This window comes from Blennius ocellaris (assembly GCF_963422515.1).
Source record: "Blennius ocellaris genome assembly, chromosome: 2".
NCBI classification, from domain to species: domain Eukaryota; kingdom Metazoa; phylum Chordata; class Actinopteri; order Blenniiformes; family Blenniidae; genus Blennius; species Blennius ocellaris.
The window spans coordinates 19,202,289-19,222,983 of NC_137651.1; the positions used below are offsets into that span (position 1 = coordinate 19,202,289).

The 20,695-nt window shown below is 41.0% G+C and overlaps 1 protein-coding gene across 1 annotated transcript; it reads left to right on the plus strand.

Annotated features, from left to right (window-relative positions):
* Window positions 1-1,716: 1,716 nt before the first annotated feature.
* rinl (Ras and Rab interactor-like) lies at window positions 1,717-11,648 on the plus strand (the record flags this gene model as incomplete). The annotated part of the gene is made up of 10 exons (XM_080503996.1): window positions 1,717-1,902; window positions 5,320-5,431; window positions 5,753-5,825; window positions 5,970-6,064; window positions 6,176-6,252; window positions 7,000-7,231; window positions 8,161-8,841; window positions 8,931-9,248; window positions 10,004-10,135; window positions 10,306-11,648. The coding sequence occupies 10 exons, from the start codon at window positions 1,717-1,719 to the stop codon at window positions 10,797-10,799; spliced, it is 2,400 nt and encodes a 799-aa protein (XP_080360122.1). The 3' UTR covers window positions 10,800-11,648.
* Between the last annotated feature and the right edge of the window lie 9,047 nt (window positions 11,649-20,695).

A 20,695-nucleotide genomic window follows, 5' to 3' on the forward strand; every position in this document is an offset into this window, starting at 1 on the left:
CAATAAAGTAGCTGATCTTGTTTTGTTTGTTACATTGTTTGTTTTGCAAAGCTTGTAGAAATAAATACATGAATTAATACATAATAAATAACATTAAAATATGACTGTGGCGTGTATTGCGTATAATTAGTTCACACACAGTACATTTGCCAGTCTGGATACCTGGCCTTTACTTTATGTGTAATGATTAATTTAACTTGGTTCCAAATAAACCTCAAAAACAACACAAATAATGTATAATAAACAGACCAGTGCCACTAAAAGTTAGTGTGTGCTTATTTTCTATTTCCCTCACAAGTGTTTCAGCATCTTCCTATTGACATATGACGCTCCAAGTGCTTCGTGACGCGGTTCAGCTGAGCGCTCAGGTCCGGGAGAGTGTGGAAATGGTGCGCATGCGCAACTGACTGAAATGATTCACGATTCAGACACCCGGTTCACTTGGATGAAAGAGTGAAAAACTGCTGAGTCACTTTAAGGTGTCTGGTTTCTCATCACTAACTCCTAGTGTACAATTTAGGAGCAGCAAAAACAACGGTGAATTCAGTTGATATTAACTATTCTTTGCATGCTGATCCTGTAGGCTTGATTGAACCCTGTTTGTCTTGGCTCAGAGGCCACATAATAAAAATCTTATGCTTAAAGCTTCATCATTGATCATACTCAGATTTATTTATAATAATCCATGTCAAGATGTTTCAGCGTGGGAGGCCATATCATAGGTTTGAGGTTGTGCTTCGTGTCTGCCATTGTGGCTTTGGGTGGTTGGTTGATCACCGTCATGCTGCAGATCAAGGTGTAGTCAGGAAATTGTTTCAAGCAGAGAGTTCGGCCTCTGAACAAAGTCATTGTGCCAAGTGTGACACATCATCTCAGTCTCTGGTTTGTGTAAAAGTGTCCAAGCCAACCTGCATGCGGAGGACAGGGTGGAACAGAAAGCCTCGTGCATTACACTGCATTGTTTTCTCCATCTCATAGTGATGCGTCCCTTTGATGTGCTTCTTCCACAGGCAGCCAAATTAAATCTGCAGCACTTTTGTTGCTCATCTCGGAGGGGAAATTGATTTTTTTGGAAGACCTGTGTCTCACACAAGCTCGGAGATGCCGTCATTTCTGAGCAGAGGCAGAGGCAAAAAAAAAAATAGACACGTCTCATGCAATGTCTCTTCATTGTTCACACCATGCACAGAGCTGGGTTAACCACAGGCAGACTCGAAATGGAGGGGAGGACGATAAAGTTGCTGAGAAGCTTCACATCAAAACCGAAAGTGCGTGTAAAATATAGACAGTCGGAAACATGGCAGTGACATGAGAAAAGTCTTCATTAATTCTGAAATGCTTGAGGGTTTCAGGCAAATTGCAGCAGGAAGCTCAATGACAATGTATTTGTGAGCTTCCTATTTTAGTCTGGTTTAGCAACACTTTGTCAGGCACAGAAAGGAAGACCCGCAGAGAGGATTGTGCAAAAATTACAAACCGTGGAGAGGAGAATACACACGAACGAACTGAGACAGAACAGTTCATGTGAGTATCCACTTTTGTTTTTTATGCTTATTTGAGTCTCAATTTATAATAAAACTCATTGCTGAACCAAAACTTCAAACCTCCTGAAAGCAGCTTTAGTTTTGTGTGTGTGTGTGTGCGTGTGCGTGTGTGTGTCAGAGAGTTTTTGAGTGAAATACATGCAAATAAGCTCAAATGCATTAACAAATCCAAATGTCTGTTTCCAGGGCGGTTCACAGTCCAATCAACGGGACGACGGCTATACCATGGAGGAGCAGCAGCAGCCGGAGAAAGCTGACCCTCCTGGAGCAGCTGAGGGTCTGCAGGGAGGCCTGGTGCCCCGGAGCAACGTGGCAGAGAGACCAGGCTCATGCTGCCGTCAGAGGAGCACCAGCTGGGGTAAAGGAAAGAAAAATAAAAACACAAATCTCTTACGGGGCAGAGTTGTTTGATTGACTAAGTAAAAGATAATTTCCTGTTTAAATAGAAGATGCCTCTTGGTCTTCCACATCTGAATGGATTTATCAGTGCAAATGGTCTCGAATACCAACTCGTAACCTCGACGCTGACAAGGACTTGAATCATAATTAAAAACAGCCACAGTGGATCCAGTGTGACATTTTGGGCAAAAATACCCTCAATGTAATTAATTCACTCCGAATACTGGCAACCTTTTATAAAGTTTGTAGCGCTACTAATTCTGTTCCAAGCCAAATCGGAACAATATATGTTGAGATCGTTTTCAGATCTGTGTTGTATTGGAGACAAGGTTTGTGTTTCCATGAAAAAAGACATGCTTCACCCCCCCAAAAAGCTTTCTTCTATTAATGTTTCATGACCTGTGAAACACCCCCCCCCCCCCCAAAATATAGGCAGGAAACATGAAGTGTATGTTACGGTTGAATTAAGGGCCGTCGACTCGTCCAGAGCGTTTCTTACTTTTAATGTATATCATGGCTCTTGGATTTTGCCTGAAAGTTTTCTGTCTTTCTCACACAATCGAAAGAAATACTCATAATGGTACAAACATGTAGCTTTTACCTACACTGCTTGTGCTTTTTACTTGTTTTGAGGATTGATTTGGGTAAATTCTTTTACATAGACTCTCATGTCTCTTTTTTTGTTGTTGTGTTTTTTTTTTTTAACAAAATCATTTTGTCAAATCATAGAAGCAGAATTGAAGGCAAACAATAGTTCCTCCACAATTCATTATCAGAGTGTTCTTTGTGTGTCCTCTCTGATCCTCTCCGCTGGTTCCTCTTCTTACAAACCAAACTCATCCTGCAGTAAAACCGCCCCCATTCTTTCTTCCTGTTGATGGTTGCCCCTAATACGACTCAAAAAATTGCTTGAACTCAAGTTATGTGGCCTAAAAAAAAAAAATGACTGGCCACTGTTTGTGAGCGTCATTTAAATCTTCTGCAACAGCAGTCATTGTCCGTAACTGTGCTGAATGCTTTCATGCGACATGACAACTAGTTCCTTTTTCTCTTTCTCTATCTGATAATGCAGAAATGCTGCTTATAGATCTAATTGCAGAAGTACGTGTTCAATGAAAGCATGTACGCATCAGGGAAATAACAGTATAGAATGGATGTTGTCGACAAAGAGAACGTGAGTACAAAAGAAAGAAAAAAATGACACGTATGAGTGTGTGTTTGGTATTCTGATGTGCAGATCGTTTACCAGAAATCCAAAAGTCTTTCTGGCACCTGTGAACACATGGTGGTGGAGGAAGTGCAAGTTTTTGTTTTTTAAACTGTCTATAAATCGTGCGAGAGTCATTTTGTCAAACACAGTGTCTCGAGGACCGAGGTGGGAGTGGTTTTGTTGTTTCAGTTGTTACTTAACCAGAGCGCTTTCAGCTCATTCCTGCTCGACTGGTTTTAATGAAGAGCATTGAGGTGGCTGCTCATGAATCAGTGTGCTCATTTTGGTGATTTGAACTCTTTGCTCCTTATTTCAGTGAGCTTGAAAGCCACTTCCTGTGTGTTCGCTCATAGTAGCGTGCTCGTGTTAAAAAAAAAAAAAAATGCTCCTGACTTCATTTCTGGTGATGAAACTCGACATAACTGTCGCCTTGTTGCACACGCTTTGTCTTACCCAAGCTACAATTGTCTCAACCGGCTGCATTATTCTGTCCCCTTTGCTTCCAAAAACTAAAAGTGGCATGATCAGACTTTTGGTCTCTGCAAAGAGAACGTAAGTGTGGTCAATGAAGAGCTTCTCAAACAGGCGAAACAAACAGAGGAAAGTTTGTCCAAACCAAGTTTGTGATCACATTATATCCAAATACAGCATTTTAAAATCCTGATTGGTTCAGAGCAATGATTGACATTATTTCGTCTCTGCCTATTTCAAACGAAATCACACTCATCCCCCACACTGTTACCTTTAATAATTACTTTACCAGTCACTGATGGTAACTTGTAGGCTAAAAATAATAATTCTGTTGGGGATCCCCAGAATACCTCTGCTGCTTTCTCATAACTGAAAAACTCTTGTGATTTGTAACTGCACTTTATTTCATATATTTATTTATTTATTTATTTATTTACATCTGCCTACATGGTAATCCATATCCTCACCTATTAGACCCATTGAGGAACAACATGCAACATAAAAAAAACTAATCCAAGGCTACCTACAATGTTTGATTACAAAGGTTCTGTCTGTGCTCCTTGAGCTATTTATTTATAAACCAAATACTGGACACGTGAAAGTATTTAGCATATTTCTACCTAAACAGATAATACTTGACCAATAGTATTGGGATTATGATTTCATGCATGGCATCTTATCTATAAATCACAAAGCCAAAGAGTTTGTTCACTCAGAGCAAAGGATTCAACTGACTTCAGTTCATTTCACAAATGTTAGCAAGTTAAAATTAAGCTCTACTGAAAAGACTCTTGAAGTAAAGCATCACAGCTTCTGTCCATGTAGGATCTGTATACAGCACCATCTAAGAAAATAATCAAACTCCTCTTTTTGTTATTGAGTACTTCCTGTCAAAATGTTTTCAATTATAACAATAAATGTTCATATTGATCACAGCATAGGGGTTGAATAATGAAGGTATCTGCAAAAAATAAACATTTTTGAAGTCTTTTTTCATAATATGGCCGTCCGCTCCAGGCGGGGCACCTGCTGAAAAGACGATGAGTCTGTTGTTTAATTACAAGCACCCCATGCTCCATGTCTTCTGGCCAAGCACTATGTGAAAACAGAGGAATTCTTTGAGTTGATACAACAAAATAAAATGGCTTCAAGCCCGAACTCAAACTGATGCAGATACAAAAAGGACTTATCTTTAAAAAAAAACAAAAAACAAATTGGGTGGAGTTTCAGAATATGAAGCAGCATATGAAACAGCTTCTGAAAAACATTCTTCACTTAACGTTTTTTTGTTGTCTTTTAGCAAAATTTAAATCTCCCGTACTTCAAAAGGGCTCAGTTTCAGGATTATGTTCATGTTTTTGCAAAACAGACACTAATGAATGTAAACAGCCTAATAAATCAGCTCCCATAGAGTCATATCAGCTTTACGGATGTGCAATAAAAGTTTGCAGCTGTCAGATATAATGCATCATCCTCACAAATATGCTGCACACAATGTTAACCTTCTCAAAATCAATCTGGTTTAGTTATTTAGTCAGTGTCAGGTAAAAAAAATGTTTTTCCATTGAGCAGCGCTGTTGCCACAGAGCTCTTGAGCTTGTGAACAGTTGAAGACAAAACAAATTTTCCTGTTCAACAGGCTCCGTAATGCTTGAGGTGAGCGATTTCAATGAGTCACCCTGTGTTTCACTGCAGAGCTTCCTGGTTGTGTGTGATTCTGTGACTTCCCAGCCCAGCCTGCTGTGTGTGTCTGCTGGAGCACAGCAGGAAGACGTCCTTGATTTCAACATCAAAAGCACAGGCTCAGGTATGAACTTCATCCAAACATGGATCCACTTGTTTCTGTGCGTTTTCACTGCCCTGATGTGTGTATCTTTTCCGGTCATTGACTCTTGTATGTGTTATTTTTAGTGGTTAGTCCCTCATATGACTCATTACTTCTCAATACTTTGTGTGGATGTGTCGAAATTTTTAAACGGAAATAGATTAGTGGGTGGTGATGGTAAAAGCACACTTTTGTCTGACGTCAGTTTAAATCTCTGCGTCTTGCCAGGAATTCTATTCAGTTAAGAGAATATATTCAAATATGACTAATGCTGCCCACTCTTACTCTGTTTGTTGGTGACAGTCTTCCAGCTGTCAGAGTCTCATCTGTCGTTCTCGGACTTGGTTCAGCTCGTCCTCTTTTACTCTCTGACCAGGTGAGAACCTGCTGCGACATCAACGACGTCTTATTTACTGATTTCCAACCTAAAACCTGACCTATACGTGTTTATTATTGATTAACTAATACTAATACTCATTGGTTCCTTTATTTATTTCTCTGCTCTCTTTATCTCTATCAGGGATGTTTTGCCTGTTGCTCTGTCCATCCCTCACTGGATCTACAGTGTAACCGAGACAAGCAGATCACAAGATCGTCTAACTCAGCTGAAACCAAGTGAATCCAAAGTTCAACCTGCATTTGAAGCTTGACCTGTCCTGCCTTTTTTTTCCTGGACCCATGACACATAAAATTAACAATATAAATGGATATATTTCTCTATTGCAGAGACCTGGCTTTTTCCTGAGAACCAGCAAAATGATACGATCCACAAGGAGCCATGCAATGTGATGTGCTCCATCCAGGTAGGTTGTTTTGCATGACGTGTGTGTGTGAGAGAGAGAGAGAGAGAGGGGAAAATGGAAACAGTGAGTCTAAAATATTTCAAATGTTTTCCTTCTTCAGTAAGAAAATCAAATCCACAATGTTTTCTGAGAGGCCGAGGAAATTAAACCAAGTGTCTTAATGAATGTAAATGTTGCCTGATGACAGCTGAAAAGTTAGGATGTTGTTGTCATATCTGTTAATAGTTTCCACTGTTCAGTTGATGATAAATTAGTGATTATATTAGCAAAGTGCATCTATATAGGATTATTGATCATTAAACAATTCAAACGAGGGATAATCTTATTGCAAACTATTCTATTTCCTCCCATCTCATCCTGATAATGTCCAAGATTGATAAACATATTGCAATCTGTCTCTCACATGATTAAAACACAAAACAAAATAATTTAATCGTTACATTTCCTCACTGACATTATATTTTATTTACAATTAAAGCAAAATCGGATCCTACACAGTTATAATAATTTTTTTGTTTTTGTTTTTTAGGTTTGACTGTTGGGCACAATTGTCTAATAAATCACTAAAATGTCTGTCTTCTATGTAGACTATGCACATTTAGGATTCCCACTTCATGCTTGTATGTAGAAACAACACTACTCTGGTGTTGAACATAATTTGTGATCCTCAACTGTCGAGCACTGAAAGGACAGCGAGTGGCTTGAATGAGACATTTATTACATGTAAGTATTTTCTTTTCTTGCCAGTTAACTTCCTCCAACGGAGCTTTGTTCATCATTAACCCCCTGTATCTGCGTGAACACGGTGACGAGTGGCTGACGCACAAAGCACCCGCTGCACAGAGCCCCACGATGCTGTCCAACTTCAGACGAGATCGACGCCTCAGCTCCACCCGATCGTGGGCAGGATCGGGTCTGCAGAGTAAACGAGCTGTCTCATTGGACCAGGAGCCCTCTGCAGCCAATCCAGAGAGCTCAGGTCAGCTGTGAATGTGTTATATGCACATAAGATAAGATGACCTGACATGACCTGACCTGACATGACATGACATGACACAACATAACAGTGGAAACTAATATTAGTTGTCAGATAATAATTATTGTGTATCATGTTTGCAGTCTTCATTAATTATCATTAAAATGTCCACCCATACGCCTTATCATGGGGCTCTTCGCTCAGTGTGCTGGCAATAGTAATCTCAACCATCTGCAACATGTCCATACATGGTTTCCATGTTGCTGTCCAGCTGCACTCCAAGTCACCTGAGCCGAGATACTAGTCCCACTTCTACCCCTCTGATGTTGAATGGGATTATTTTGAGCCTCTTTTTTCTCAAGTTTACAGCTGTTTCTTAAGTCTTTGTGCATATTGTCGTAAGAACACAAGCTAAGAAACAGTCTTACCCTACTTGTTCTCTTTTCTCTTCAGCTCCTTGATCAGCATCATATGAATGTATATAAATATAAATCAACCATGAAGTAGTTGGAAATATTATTTCAAGCTGAAATTGTATACTGTACAACGAGCATAGACAAGTAAATAGACGAGGCCAAAACAGTATGTGGTTATGCGCTGACACTAAGACCTCTCAACACAAGATTATCAAACGATAGCTTACAACTACTTTTTCACACTTTGGTTTGCCGGTTGCTATTTTCACTTTGGCTTCTTGTAAAAAACAATGCAATCATTTCTTTTTACAGTCACAGAACACACACTCACACATACACACAAAAAAAAAACCTTTCCAGTTGTGAGCGCTTGGTAGTGGTTGATTGACTTTCTGTTTCACGTCAAAGTGTAAACGTTACAAATAGTTTGAGACATACAAGTTGTTGTGTGGAAATTTTGGTTCATTTGAGACCCTTGTCAATGTTTGGATCCTAATTCATGTTTTCTTGATCCAGGTCTGCACCGAGCCGGATCAGCCAATTCACCAATTAGCCCACAAACGCCATCAGGGGTGATCCTCAGGAGGCCCAGCCGAGAACTTACCCAGGACCCCCCTCACAGACTGAGCATCAGAAGCCTGCCTCCATCCTCTCCCTCCACCTCTGGAGGCACCACGCCCGAGCTGCAGCGTCACAGCAGCCCCGTGCCTCAGTCTCCTCACCGGGTATCCTGGATCGAAGACGGCTGCTGGCTGCCTCTACCCAGGCCGCCCTCTTTGCTCCACCCGCCCTCGCTGGAACTGGACTCGCTGTCCATCAGCAGCATCGAGGAGGAGCAGGAGTCTCCCGTGGCCAGCGCCGCATCTCACCTCCCCTCGGCGCACCGCCTGGCCGACAAGGTCATGCACCGGCTGTCGGCGGTGGGCCAGGCGCTTGGAGGACTGGTGTCGCCGAAGAAGAGGCTGACCAATCGTGTGGTGGAGCTGAGCGAGCGGAAAGGTGGAGCTTTCGCGGAGGCCGTGAAGGAATTTGTGGAGACGACGCTGAAGAAAGAGGTGGAATCCGATGGGGTGACGGCGTCAGAGTTCTTACAGGAAGTAAGGACATCGCTCACATCACTCAGGGAGACTCTGCTGGAATATTCTGAAATCCAGGCGTTGCTGGACAGTATTACTGACCTGAACGATGCAGAGATTGGTGAGAGAGCTTTAGCAACGGACACATGGATATTTCAACCACGTAATGATGTGTTTGTTCACGCTACCTGTCTCGTCGTCCTCCCACAGACTCTCTGGTGGAACTTTCCCTCCACAAAGTAGCTCTGAAGCCTGTCTCCGATCACCTCTACTCCTGCATCCGAGCCTCCCGCGCCAGCGACGGCAGCGTGGAGCATCTCCAGACCAACATGCACGTGCTGGAGCTGAACGCCGTGGACGAGCTCGGTGGGTCGGCGGGAGTTGGAGTTCCTGACGCCGTCACCCTGGAGAGGATCCAGCAGAGGTGGAGCAGCGTGCACGAGGCGTACTCCCCGAACAAGAAGGTTCAGATCCTGCTCAAAGTCTGCAAGACCATCTATCACAGCATGACTGTGAATGCAAGCTCAGGTGAGGAGTCAGTATTGTAGTGGTTAACTGTAAGAATAGGGACGTAAGGCTGGTGTCAAATTACTTTCTTAAAACTGCACATCTGCAAGCCTTTGCCTAGTTAACATTATCTTCAAGCTGTGTTTTTTTTTTTAATTAAAGGCACATAAACTTCAAGAGGTTTGGTAATTAAAGAAAGGTAAGTCACAACAGCACATTCCAGACCAGTATACGATAAAAGGAAGTCAATTAATTATACTTTCCATGGCATGATTCATGAATAAAATGTATCTCAAAGTGCTTCACAATTTTAAAAAGATCAATTATAATTGTCATCAGTTCAATATTAAAAGAGAAGAAACTAAAAGTAGACCAAAGCAAATAACATGATAAAACAGACAGAATATGCAGAAAAATATCTCAACGAAGGATTGCAATCAAAAATCAAGTTCAAAATCAAGAAAAAAATAAAGTCAATAAGAGTTTCAAAGAAAGTTTGAGTGCTTTTTAAAATTGGTTGAAAGATTCCACAATTCCGATGCATAAAAACAGCAAGCAGCTTCACCAGCCTTTTTCTGTTTCTTAACAGGAGCATTTAATAAAGCAGCACAAGCTGATATTAAAGAGCAGTTTGAATGTGCGAAGGCCTAATCTATGAAGTGGTTTATCAAGATAAGAGATGTCGTGTTGTTCAAACAGGTGTTTTAATGTTCTCTCTGGACGAGTTCTGAATTTTGAGCCAGTTCTAGTTGAGTTACTTCTCTCCTCTTCTGCAGGCAAAGTGTTTGGAGCAGACGATTTCCTGCCCTGTTTGACGTGGGTGCTGCTGCGGAGTGACCTCGTCACGTTACAAATCGACACAGACTACATGATGGAGCTGCTGGATCCGGCCCAGTTGCAGGGAGAGGGTAATTCAAACACAACTCCAATGCAGCAGTGTCAAACATCTGCGCTCAAATTTGTTTAACACCCCTGTTGTCACGCATATTCTCTCACGCAACCATTTTGCATTCGAAGCAGATTTGCTTTAGTAGCTTTTATCCGACTCACATCTTTTTCTGCATTTGCATCCCAACAGGCGGTTACTACCTTACAACGCTGTACGCCGCTCTGTACTACATCAGCAGCTTCAGGCCTCGCCTGGCCGTCCGGCAGCTCAGCGTGGAAGCGCAGCAGTCCCTGACCCAGTGGCACCGCCGGCGCACCCTCCACTGCAACCAGTCACGCCGCAGCCAGCATCGACGGACCATCCGCAGGCCGACGTGCCGTGACAAGGCCCCGCAGGACTCTGAGAACGAGACCGAGACTGAGAGAGCAGAGAAAAGCGAGAAAGACTGTGCTTATGTGAATCCCAGAGAGCATGAGACCGCGAGCAGAGTGGAGGCTCTGCAGACGCTGAGCGAGGACAGAGACGGGGAACAGGAGGCCCGGGGCCAGACACGGAGTCCAGGACCGGACGATGACGTTATGTCACCGTATGAGATAATTACACATAACGACAGAAATCAACCGATTTTTTCTACTGCAGGAGCAGAGGATTCTGAAGGAGAGGAAAGAAATGACTTCAGATAAAAAAAAAAAAAAACTCACTGACTTCACATTGGAGGGAGTCACAGTTTCTCACAAACCATTTAAATTATTTTCTCTAAAGGTACTGAAGTGTCTCTCAATGAAACTGAAGGTTCACAAGATGATATGAGTAAACTACTGGAAATATTTTCTCAGGCAAATTACACAATACAATTCATTTTATTCAGTTACAATTGCTGTACAAAAAAAAATGCCATAATAATCAACAAAAGTTGGCTAAAGTCACTTCTCTGATGATGTGATTTTGACGTGACTCACCACGGCCATCCAGTGTCCATAATTAGCATTACATCTATTTTGCTTTTCTGTCCCTTTAAAGTTCTCACCAACTCTTTTGCTTGAGAAGGTGTCATGTGACCATAAAGCTGTGGGAGTGTTCCATAAAATAATGTCCAAATATGAAAATAATGTTCAGGAGACATCTGTTCCTGAAGAGATAAATGAAAGGTAAACTTCACTGCGCACTATAAATCTTTCACAGCCACAGCCGCAGTCCAATTATTCTATTTCTTCATCACACCTAATAACTAATCACATCGAGCCAATTAATATTGCGTTGCTTGTTGTCACTTTTGTAGTGTAAACAGATGTGAGATCACTGACTGCATCTGTGTTTACATGCAAACTATGGCCATAAAAGTTAAAACATGATCTACTTCCTGGAGAAGTTTCAAACTTTTAATATTTGTGCAGAAAAAAATGCATTTGTGTGATTTTGTCCTATTTATGTATGGATTTATTTTGATACAAAGAGGCCAAAATAGTGCAATCAAATGTTTAGTTGTATTGTTTATTAAAGGTAATCTTCAGTCCAGATAATTTAACGGCTGAAAAATAAAATGCACATAAAAGAAATCTTCACAGAATTGTCCCTGCACAAAGTATCTTCGTTTTGACCACTAGATGGCAGCATAAAACCTTCCCTGAGGTTTCTAGATGACCTTTTATGGCGTTTCAAAAGCTGACTTCTTTGGTCTTACGTTCGCCATCACCTCTGCAAACATGCCTTGAATCATGTTATGTTGTGTAGGTTCAAACCCTCTTTTAAAAGTCTGTAGTGAAACTGGTGTAGGTTACTTAAATTAAAGGCGCTGAATTCAAAGTGAAGGTGGGAAGGTAGAAGCTGAGGTTTTTGGATGATTTTTGTTAGTTTATTTATTTTTTGTTGTTAGAAAATGAGAATATAATACAGAGCCTCAAGGGATACAAACCACACTGTGCGGGAGAGGAGTAAAAATGAGCATAAAAGGCTTTTATTAAAAATTGTCCATGAATAAACATCACTGTAATGAGGAAATAAATAAATCAGTCACACAGAATCACTGGGATACCGTTTGGGCAGGAGATAATCAAATCATTTTTACCTTAAAGGGGCCAAAAAGGAAAGTAATTTAAAGGATTTGTGCATTTAGTTCCAGAGTTTGGGCTCATTAAATTTGATGCAAAGTTGATGGTTGGAGGTTGAACAAAGTGATTAATGAAAGTCGTTTGGGTTTTTCGTTGGGTTAGTTATTGTCTAATTATGATTATAAGAGAAAAAAATGTTGTAAAATGTGTCTGGAAGGTCTTAATTAGTGTCATAACAGAAGAGGGAGTGATGGCAGCAAGCAAAAGGTGAGAAGTGACTGTAAGGTTCCCTTTTTGTCTGGAATCTTCCCTCTATGTATGTAGCGTGTCATTATAAGCCTCCTCACTGTATTTTGTCAGGGCAAGCTTTATATACTGCAGCATGATAGAGAGCACGCATAGTGTCGGAAGTAACGTTTTCCTACAAACAGAGAAGCAGGTAAAAGAAAACCTCCAGAACTTTTATGAAAGTCTATAAAACAGAAGAAAATAAAAGTTGACCCATAGGAGAGATAAACTGACAATTAAGGCTGAACGAGCAGAAATAATTCAAGTAGCGGTGAGAGGCACTGAAGGATCCAAACCAGCAATGGGCAATAGATACTTAAACACACACACACACACACGCACACACACACACACACACACACACACACACACACACACACACACACACACACACACACACACACACACACACACACACACACACACACACACACACACACACACACACATACACGCTTTTCAACAAATCTAATCACGAGGTGGCTGATGAGGATTTTAAGGATTTGCTTGAGCTGCTGTAGTGGCTGTTCAAGTTGAAGGTTAAGGATTGAGGGTGAAAGCGCAGGCAGCACTCAAACGACGGTTGAGTCATCTATTGACATTAAAGCAAAACAAAATGTTGATGTATGGAGTAAACACTGAAAAAAATAACACACATCCTCCAGCTGAAGTTGAAAAGGTGCAAAGTTACAAGAGAAATCATACAAATCCAATTAAAAAGAGTGAAAGTGGCTATTGGAGTTAAGTGGAAGTTAAGGTCGAGGCACTTGAAGCAATTCTATTGCACAAAACAATGTTGACACGTTTGGGGGGAAAAAAAGAAGCTCAAACAAGCCATTGAAAAGAGATGTTTCCCAATACCAATATTTTTCATCATTACTATGTACATTGTTACCACAACGGTTAATGAATGCACATACATTGAGAGTGTACACATGTAAATAGTTAAACGGGGGCCCCCAGTATGTAAATGTACACACACAGCTTCATGTACACACATATGGAACCAACTTATCGCTGCATTTTAAATGACCGAGCCAATCAAATTTGCCTAATGAGACATCTGGCATTCTGCCTGCATGTGGATGTCAAGCCTCGAAACAGCTGGGCCTGCAAACACACACACACACACACACACACACACACACACACACACACACACACACACACACACTAACACATGCTCGCGTATTCCCTTCCTCCTCTCACACTTTGTCAGCGCTGTGAGTCCTGGCAGAACAGATATGATGCGCACTGAGTGGCACATTTATTGGATGCCCACAAACACACACAGGCTTGTATTTGAGGGGAAGAGTTGAGGAAAGAGTTGCGGTCTAGACTGTGGAAGGCCAGCACATAAAGTCACAGTCCGACTCTCCCACACACAGTTCTCTCACACATGTGATATATTATGCATACATGAGTGTGTGTAACGCACTCACCACATCCATAAATTAGATATATGGCAGTGGTGGCAGCCGAAGAGGAGCGGAGGGGACGAAGGGAGGAGGAAGGGAGTGTGTGTGTGTGTGTGTGTGTGTGTGTGTGTGTGTGTGTGTGTGTGTGTGTGTGTGTGTGTGTGTGTGTGTGTGTGTGTGTGTGTGTGTGTGTGTGTGTGTGTGTGTGTGTGTGTGTGTGTGTGTTTGAAATGAGGAGGGGAGGGCCCAGATGGCTGTAGCCTCAGGCATTGGAGGTTCTGCAGCTAAACATGGAGACTAGCTGCATGCGCACACACACACAGTATATACAAGATAGAATAGGAAATATATCCCCAGTGCAAATGCTCACTAGGTTTATTTCTTAAGATTTCAGGTGTAAAAATTTTGTTTTAAAGTAAGATCTGGCTCCTTTGTTGTTTCCATTTTTATTTTGGATTAAAATATAAAATCAACTGTGTAGGTTGGACCTTTTCCTATTTCCCATTTTACACTTGTAGTACTTTGTTTCTCTGCAGACCTGTTACAAGGCTTTTAACTTTAAGTTGACTCCTTTTTTGGTGTGCTGATTTGTTTTTGCGCGCATGTGCAAAAGGTGGAACGCATTAATTTCTTCTATTTACAACAAAAAGATTGCTGTGTTTAGTCTGGGCAACACAGATACACATCACTGCCATCTGTCACGCAAAACGGACATTACTCAGTCATCTTCAAGCAAGAGGACAATACATGTACATATTAGACATGTTGCTCTAGTGAAACAAACCTCTTTGAATAATGTTTTGGGGTTTCGCAGCAAAATGACTTTCCTGCTGTACGCTTATAGAGAGTACTGATATTTGTGTGTAGACAGATTTGAATATGGTTAATGAAATGTGTGCATATTTGATCACTTTTGTTGGCATCTATAATACATGATTTGTTCATGTATATCATGTATGGTTAGATATGTATGCATGCCTACAAGGACTTGTAAATGTCTGCCGTTACCAAGTCGCACTGAAGCTGCTACAAACCTGCAGGTTTGATTTTGCTCTTGGTAGAGTCACAGGCTCACCGTCGTCAAGCCAGGTCCAACCGAGGTCTTGTAACGTTATGTTTGAAATAGCTGAGGACTATTTCTGTGCTATGAAGCAGCTTTCTGTGCACAGGAAACTCACAACTGAGAGAGTGACCTGTGGTGGAGGTGAAGACGGACATTTACAGGTCCTTGTAGACACATCTCACTATGCAGACACTAAATCACAGTAACCGAGCAGCAAAGTGGATCAAGAAAAACAAATGTGTAAACACGAATGCAATTACACACTGAAAATCTCATTACGAAAGAGACTTTTTTTTTTTTTTTTCATTTCTTCAACGAATCTCATGTTGCAATGTTGTGTCCTAACCATCGCCATGCCCTCCATCCTTTGTCCCAGCTTCTTTCAAGCTCAGCGGCTCTCCTAAATCAGTTTGGATGAAGTGTGGAGTTTGACTGCGTCTTTACTGTCCTTCCCTGGCCTGTGCTCATCTGTCACCCGCCCTCCCTTTAAATGCATGTAAGTGTCTTTGTCTTGACTGCAGCCTTTCAGTGGCCGTCGCCATCCAACAGCTTGCCTCTGTCACGGCTCGCTCACACAGCCACAATAAAACTTTCTCCTTTTCTCTTTTTAACCCTCCCGGAGCTTTTTACATTCCCTCTCTGTGTGCCATTCAGTCCCTCGCAGCTCTCTTCCTCCTTTGCCCCCACCTCTGCATTCCTCCCCCATCTCTCCACCCCTCCCTTTCTTTAACTCATCCCCCACCCCACCCACCCCCGCCCCCTTGTCTGAACTCTGACAGGTGTGTAATTGAATGATTAATGACCATTAGAGTGACCCTCCTCCCACACACACACACACACACACACACACACACACACACACACACACACACACACACACGCGCACACACGCACGCACACAAAATGGACTTGTACATATTTATGCAAACACACACGCATATTCATGAGTGTGTGTTTGCACACAGGTGTGCAAGTTTTTCACATTACTCTGGCGTGTTCATTTCGCCTCCTCAGTCTAAAATGGTCAAATTCGAACCAGTGGGAGTCTTGAAATGATGAAAACATTGTAAGAGATGAAGCAATTCTCTGAGTGCAATATATATACGAGCACATCAACAGAAACAGGGGACAAGTGTCCCCACCGCTGCAGCTGCATTCATTCAAGGGGGACAATCACTGTTGTCATTTGTGAATTCAATAAAAGTATGCCTTTTCCAGCTAAAATATACACACTTTGATCAGTAAGAATAAAAAAAATGTACATTCCTGGTTTGTGAAGGCTAAATAATCTACGGCGGCCCACCTGCACACAAGCTTCAGTACATATTTTCTTCAGTAATACATTCAAGCGTGCTCTGTGTCTCTTTTTCATTCCATTTGTCAACATAAAGGCAGATTTTATGCGGCGTAATTCCCACATCTGATGGAGTCTGTGCTCATGAGATGGAGGGAAAAGGGCTGGAAAATTGATCTGAACCAAGCAGCTCAGGCTGTATGACTGTGAATTATATTGTGCGAGCCAGAGCTGGACATTGATGAATGAATAAAGCATGTAATGTAGATTCTTTTTTTCTTTTTTCTTTGGGTTAATGTTGAGGGTAAAAGAAAGGAAAATTAGAGACTATGAATATTGAGTTATGAATGGCAGCTTAGTTTATCTGTGCCCAACTAATACAATAATTTGATCCAACATAGTATTTGGAGAAGCAACTCTATTTTAAGATAATATGAGTGCAACTCAAGATCTGTTTGGTTTTGATAGCCACTTTAACGCGTATGAATGCAGAAATGTTTCTCAGACTATTTTGCAAGCTTTCATGTTTCTACTTAAGTAATTGTTATCATTTGAAAGATCTTAAATGTAAGTGCGGATTAACTCACTTTGTTGATGAAACCATGAATACAAATTAATCAACATTAATTAATTTCTAGTGTTCTTAGTTTTATAAAAGACCATTTGTCTGTGTTGTGTTTCTATGTTCTCCATAAGCATTTAGTGGCTTTTCGTCCAGGTCTACTTCAGGTTTCCTCTCACAATCCAAGCACATACAGGTTTGGTGAATTGGCGACTTGGGTTTATGCAAATGGTTTATGTTTGCTCAAATGAAGATCATGTTTCACCGACAGTAAGATGAAAGATACTAGCCTTCAAAACATTTAGACCAACAATCCAAATGTATAACATTACATAATTGTATATACTCCCATATAAATCACAAACAGTAACCTCAAGAGCCTCATAAATCGGTGTAACTAAATGACCTGAAATATTTTAATATAGTTCTACAATTTATTTTGTCTCAATTACATCATTACATTTTTTAATTTTACTTTAAAGCTCAAGATTCCTTTAATTCCATCCTCCACATATTTATTGCTCTTTTATATGATTATCAAAAAAATGTTTAGCCATAACAATACAACCACCTGCTTAATATTGCGTAGGCCTGTAAAACACAGCTGAAAATATGCAAGTCACTGCCTGGAAAATTCATCATCTGGATCCCAGTCAACCATGAGCACCTGGATAAGACCTGGATAAGACCCAGGGACCGGAAGAACATGCACACTCCATAAAGAAGTCCTATGAACTGAGAAAAGTGTCTTCATGCTGCGTGAAGAAAAAGTTTCAATATATAGAATAGATTATTATGAAGTTAGAACATAATGTTGACTGGAAGTATATCATAAAAAATTAAATTTTCTCTGGACTGATAAACAACATTTACATTACATGAAACAAATATTTGGCTTTTTGTCTTCACATTCAGTTACTTGCTATCAAATTGTCAAGATTAATAGTAAAAAAGTCGGCAAGAAAATGAATATCATACACAATAACAAACTTTTCAGCTGAACGCTGGTGTATTTGTTTTACCTTGTGCAAGATAAAGAGTTGCCGCGAACATAAGTAATGGTAACTGTACTTTTTTCCCATAACAGGCGATCAGTTTCCAGTTCTCAGAGGCCACGCTGAAACAAAAGCTGCAGCGCTGCTTTACATGACAGTGTTGTGAAAAAGATTACTGGGCAAACAAGCCTGTGAGGAGGAGAAAGAGTCAAAAGGTTGGTGCTGGTGGTGGTGGGGGAGTGGAGGGGGGGGCATCCTGACCAACATGGCCGAGGAGTTTGTGTGTGTTGGGACAAAGAGAAAAAGAAGAGTGAGGGGTGCTGAGGTCAGGACCTGGGTGCTGGGGAGAACCGCCATTTCCTGTTGACCCTCGTCTGAACTATGCCCCTTGACCCCCCTCCCCGCGCTTGCAGCCCCTGGGCCGAACGGGGGTAGGGCCCGGGTGGGGTTTAGTTGCATGCTTGGGGTGCCGTGTTGGGTGCACCGAGGGAAAAGGTGGAAGTGTGTGTGTGTGGATGTTTCGTGGATGAAAAGACGCCGCTCAGGCGAGAGATGGAAGCTGCAGACGCAATGAGAGCAACAAATTTAGGAGCAGAAAATGTGGGGGGATGTTCGGACTGATATATAATGTAATTTTCATTTAAGCGATAAACAAATAGAAAAGAAGAATGTGGGCTCAGACCCGGGCTGTAAGGCATTTATCGGCCTTTCCTCCCCGTGATAATCCAGCCTGTGTGACAGATCGCTGCAGCTGCAGCCTGAGGCCTCCGTCGGAGATAAACACAGAGTCACAGCAGAGGACACACTGACATGACTTATGATGGCCAAGAGAGGGAAGGAAGATTACGCTATTTTTCACCAAAAAAGCTTGTAAGAAAGTGAATATCTGAGATAGTTTTTATGAATGCTTGAATATCTCACAGGTCAACATTTTTCTAAGTGGTATTGATTGTCATAAATCAGGAGCAGCCAAGACACTTTATTTTCTTCGGCTGTTTTTCATAAGTTTTGCCTGTTACTATTTGTGTAATTTAGATTTATTCCTGGATGCACATAAGTTGGGGGGGGGGGGGGGGGGGGGGGGGGCAATAAATATTAAGACAAACTTTTGTTAAAGTGTTAGAATTTAAAAACGTATAGATAGTAATTAAAGAGGTATATTTGTTAGCGGAATATTTGTGGAATGAATTACATGATCAGGCTGCACGGTGCTGGAATGGTGACCTCTCTTTTATTCTTTTTTTGGGGGGGGCTACCATTCTGTGTGGAGCTTGCATGTTCTCCCTTTATGTATGGATTTTTGGCAGTCCAGATTATGATTCTAAATCGGCTGGTGTATATGTGAGTATGTGTGATTGTAACCTGAGTTGTATAAAGCAGTGTAAAAAATGAGATGGACAAATACAAATACAAAGCCTGCAAACTGCAGTGACTTTATCTGTTTGAATTTCATCTATTCTATTCTATCCTATTCTATTCTATTCTATTCTATTCTATTCTATTCTATTCTATTCTATTCTATCAAACCATTGTAACGTTGATGGGGGTGAGAGATTTGTCATCTTTCTATAGTGACAAAAACATTCCACTGTGTAAATAAGTGTCATTAGTCATTTAAATTTTTGTAATACACAAGTTTAAATAATTTAGTTTCTTCAAATTATCTGGGGAAGGGACCAGGCCCACCATATAATCATAATGTGAATCTGCTTATGCAATAATGTTTTCACCTTTAGGTTTATTGAGTGTGAAATGCTTGAAAAAACAATGAAAAACGATGAAGATTTTGTGAAAGTTGCTCTAGGTAGGCAAGGTTCATGTAAAGTTTAGAGTTTAATGCTCACAAATTAATCCACTTGAATTCACTCTCGCTGGCCTCGTGGAGGAGAATTTCTTCATTCGTCATTCTAAATTTGAAATCATCACACAATTAAATAAACAGAGGGTTAAGTGGTTAATTCCTTTTGAAAAACACACATTGTCCAAACTAAATCTGTTATAACTATAATAGACAAGTTATCTTGTGTAACAATGGTGTAATGGGGTGACTGCGACTCAATGCAGTGGGACAGCCAATCAGAGTAGTTGGTTCAATCTTTCATCCCACCTCATCCATATATGTTGAAGTGTTGGAGGTCAATCATCTTCTATGGCAGCCGTTGGAGTGTGAGTGTGTTTTAATTTGACGACGACTGCAAAGCTCTTTGGGACTCTGGATGATGCACTGAAAATCTAAATTTAAAAAAACAAATACAAATTGCTGTGGACCATCTGTAGCATCGCCTGTATTTTAAATTCACAGCTTCGTTCTGCCGCAGCAATATGCTTCTTGTGACCAATCAACAGCTGTTAACAGCAACATCATATAATGTGAGAAACAAGATGTCACGCATGCATGAGACATGACAGTTGCTATTTTAGCTCCACCCACTTCCCGGCTTTGAATAATTATCAAGGTTGACTAATGATCTTTTGCTGTGAGACTGATTCCCTTGTGTTACCTCATGCTGCAATAGGTAGAGGATCAACAACCATTTAAGGTGATGAAATATCTTCAGAGATTCTTGCTTATATTGTCACTTGGGGGCCCAGCACCGTAATGGTCAGCACACTCACCTCACAATGACAAACTCTCTGATTCAAGTTTGGTGTTAAGCTCAGAGGCCTTTCTGTGAGACGTTTGTAGGTTTGTTGGTCCTCCCACTGCATACATGTGCTAAAAACATGCTTGAGTTTAATTTGTGACTCAGAAATTCCCATATAAATGTTAGTGTCGCGGGACATTGTGTATGTAAAGTGTTTCACTGGTGACTCCAGCATTGTCTCCTGGTCTCATGTATCATCAGCAAAGAGCATCAAGAAAGACTGAAGATTGATTGTAATGATGTTGTAATAACATAACCCTTCAAGT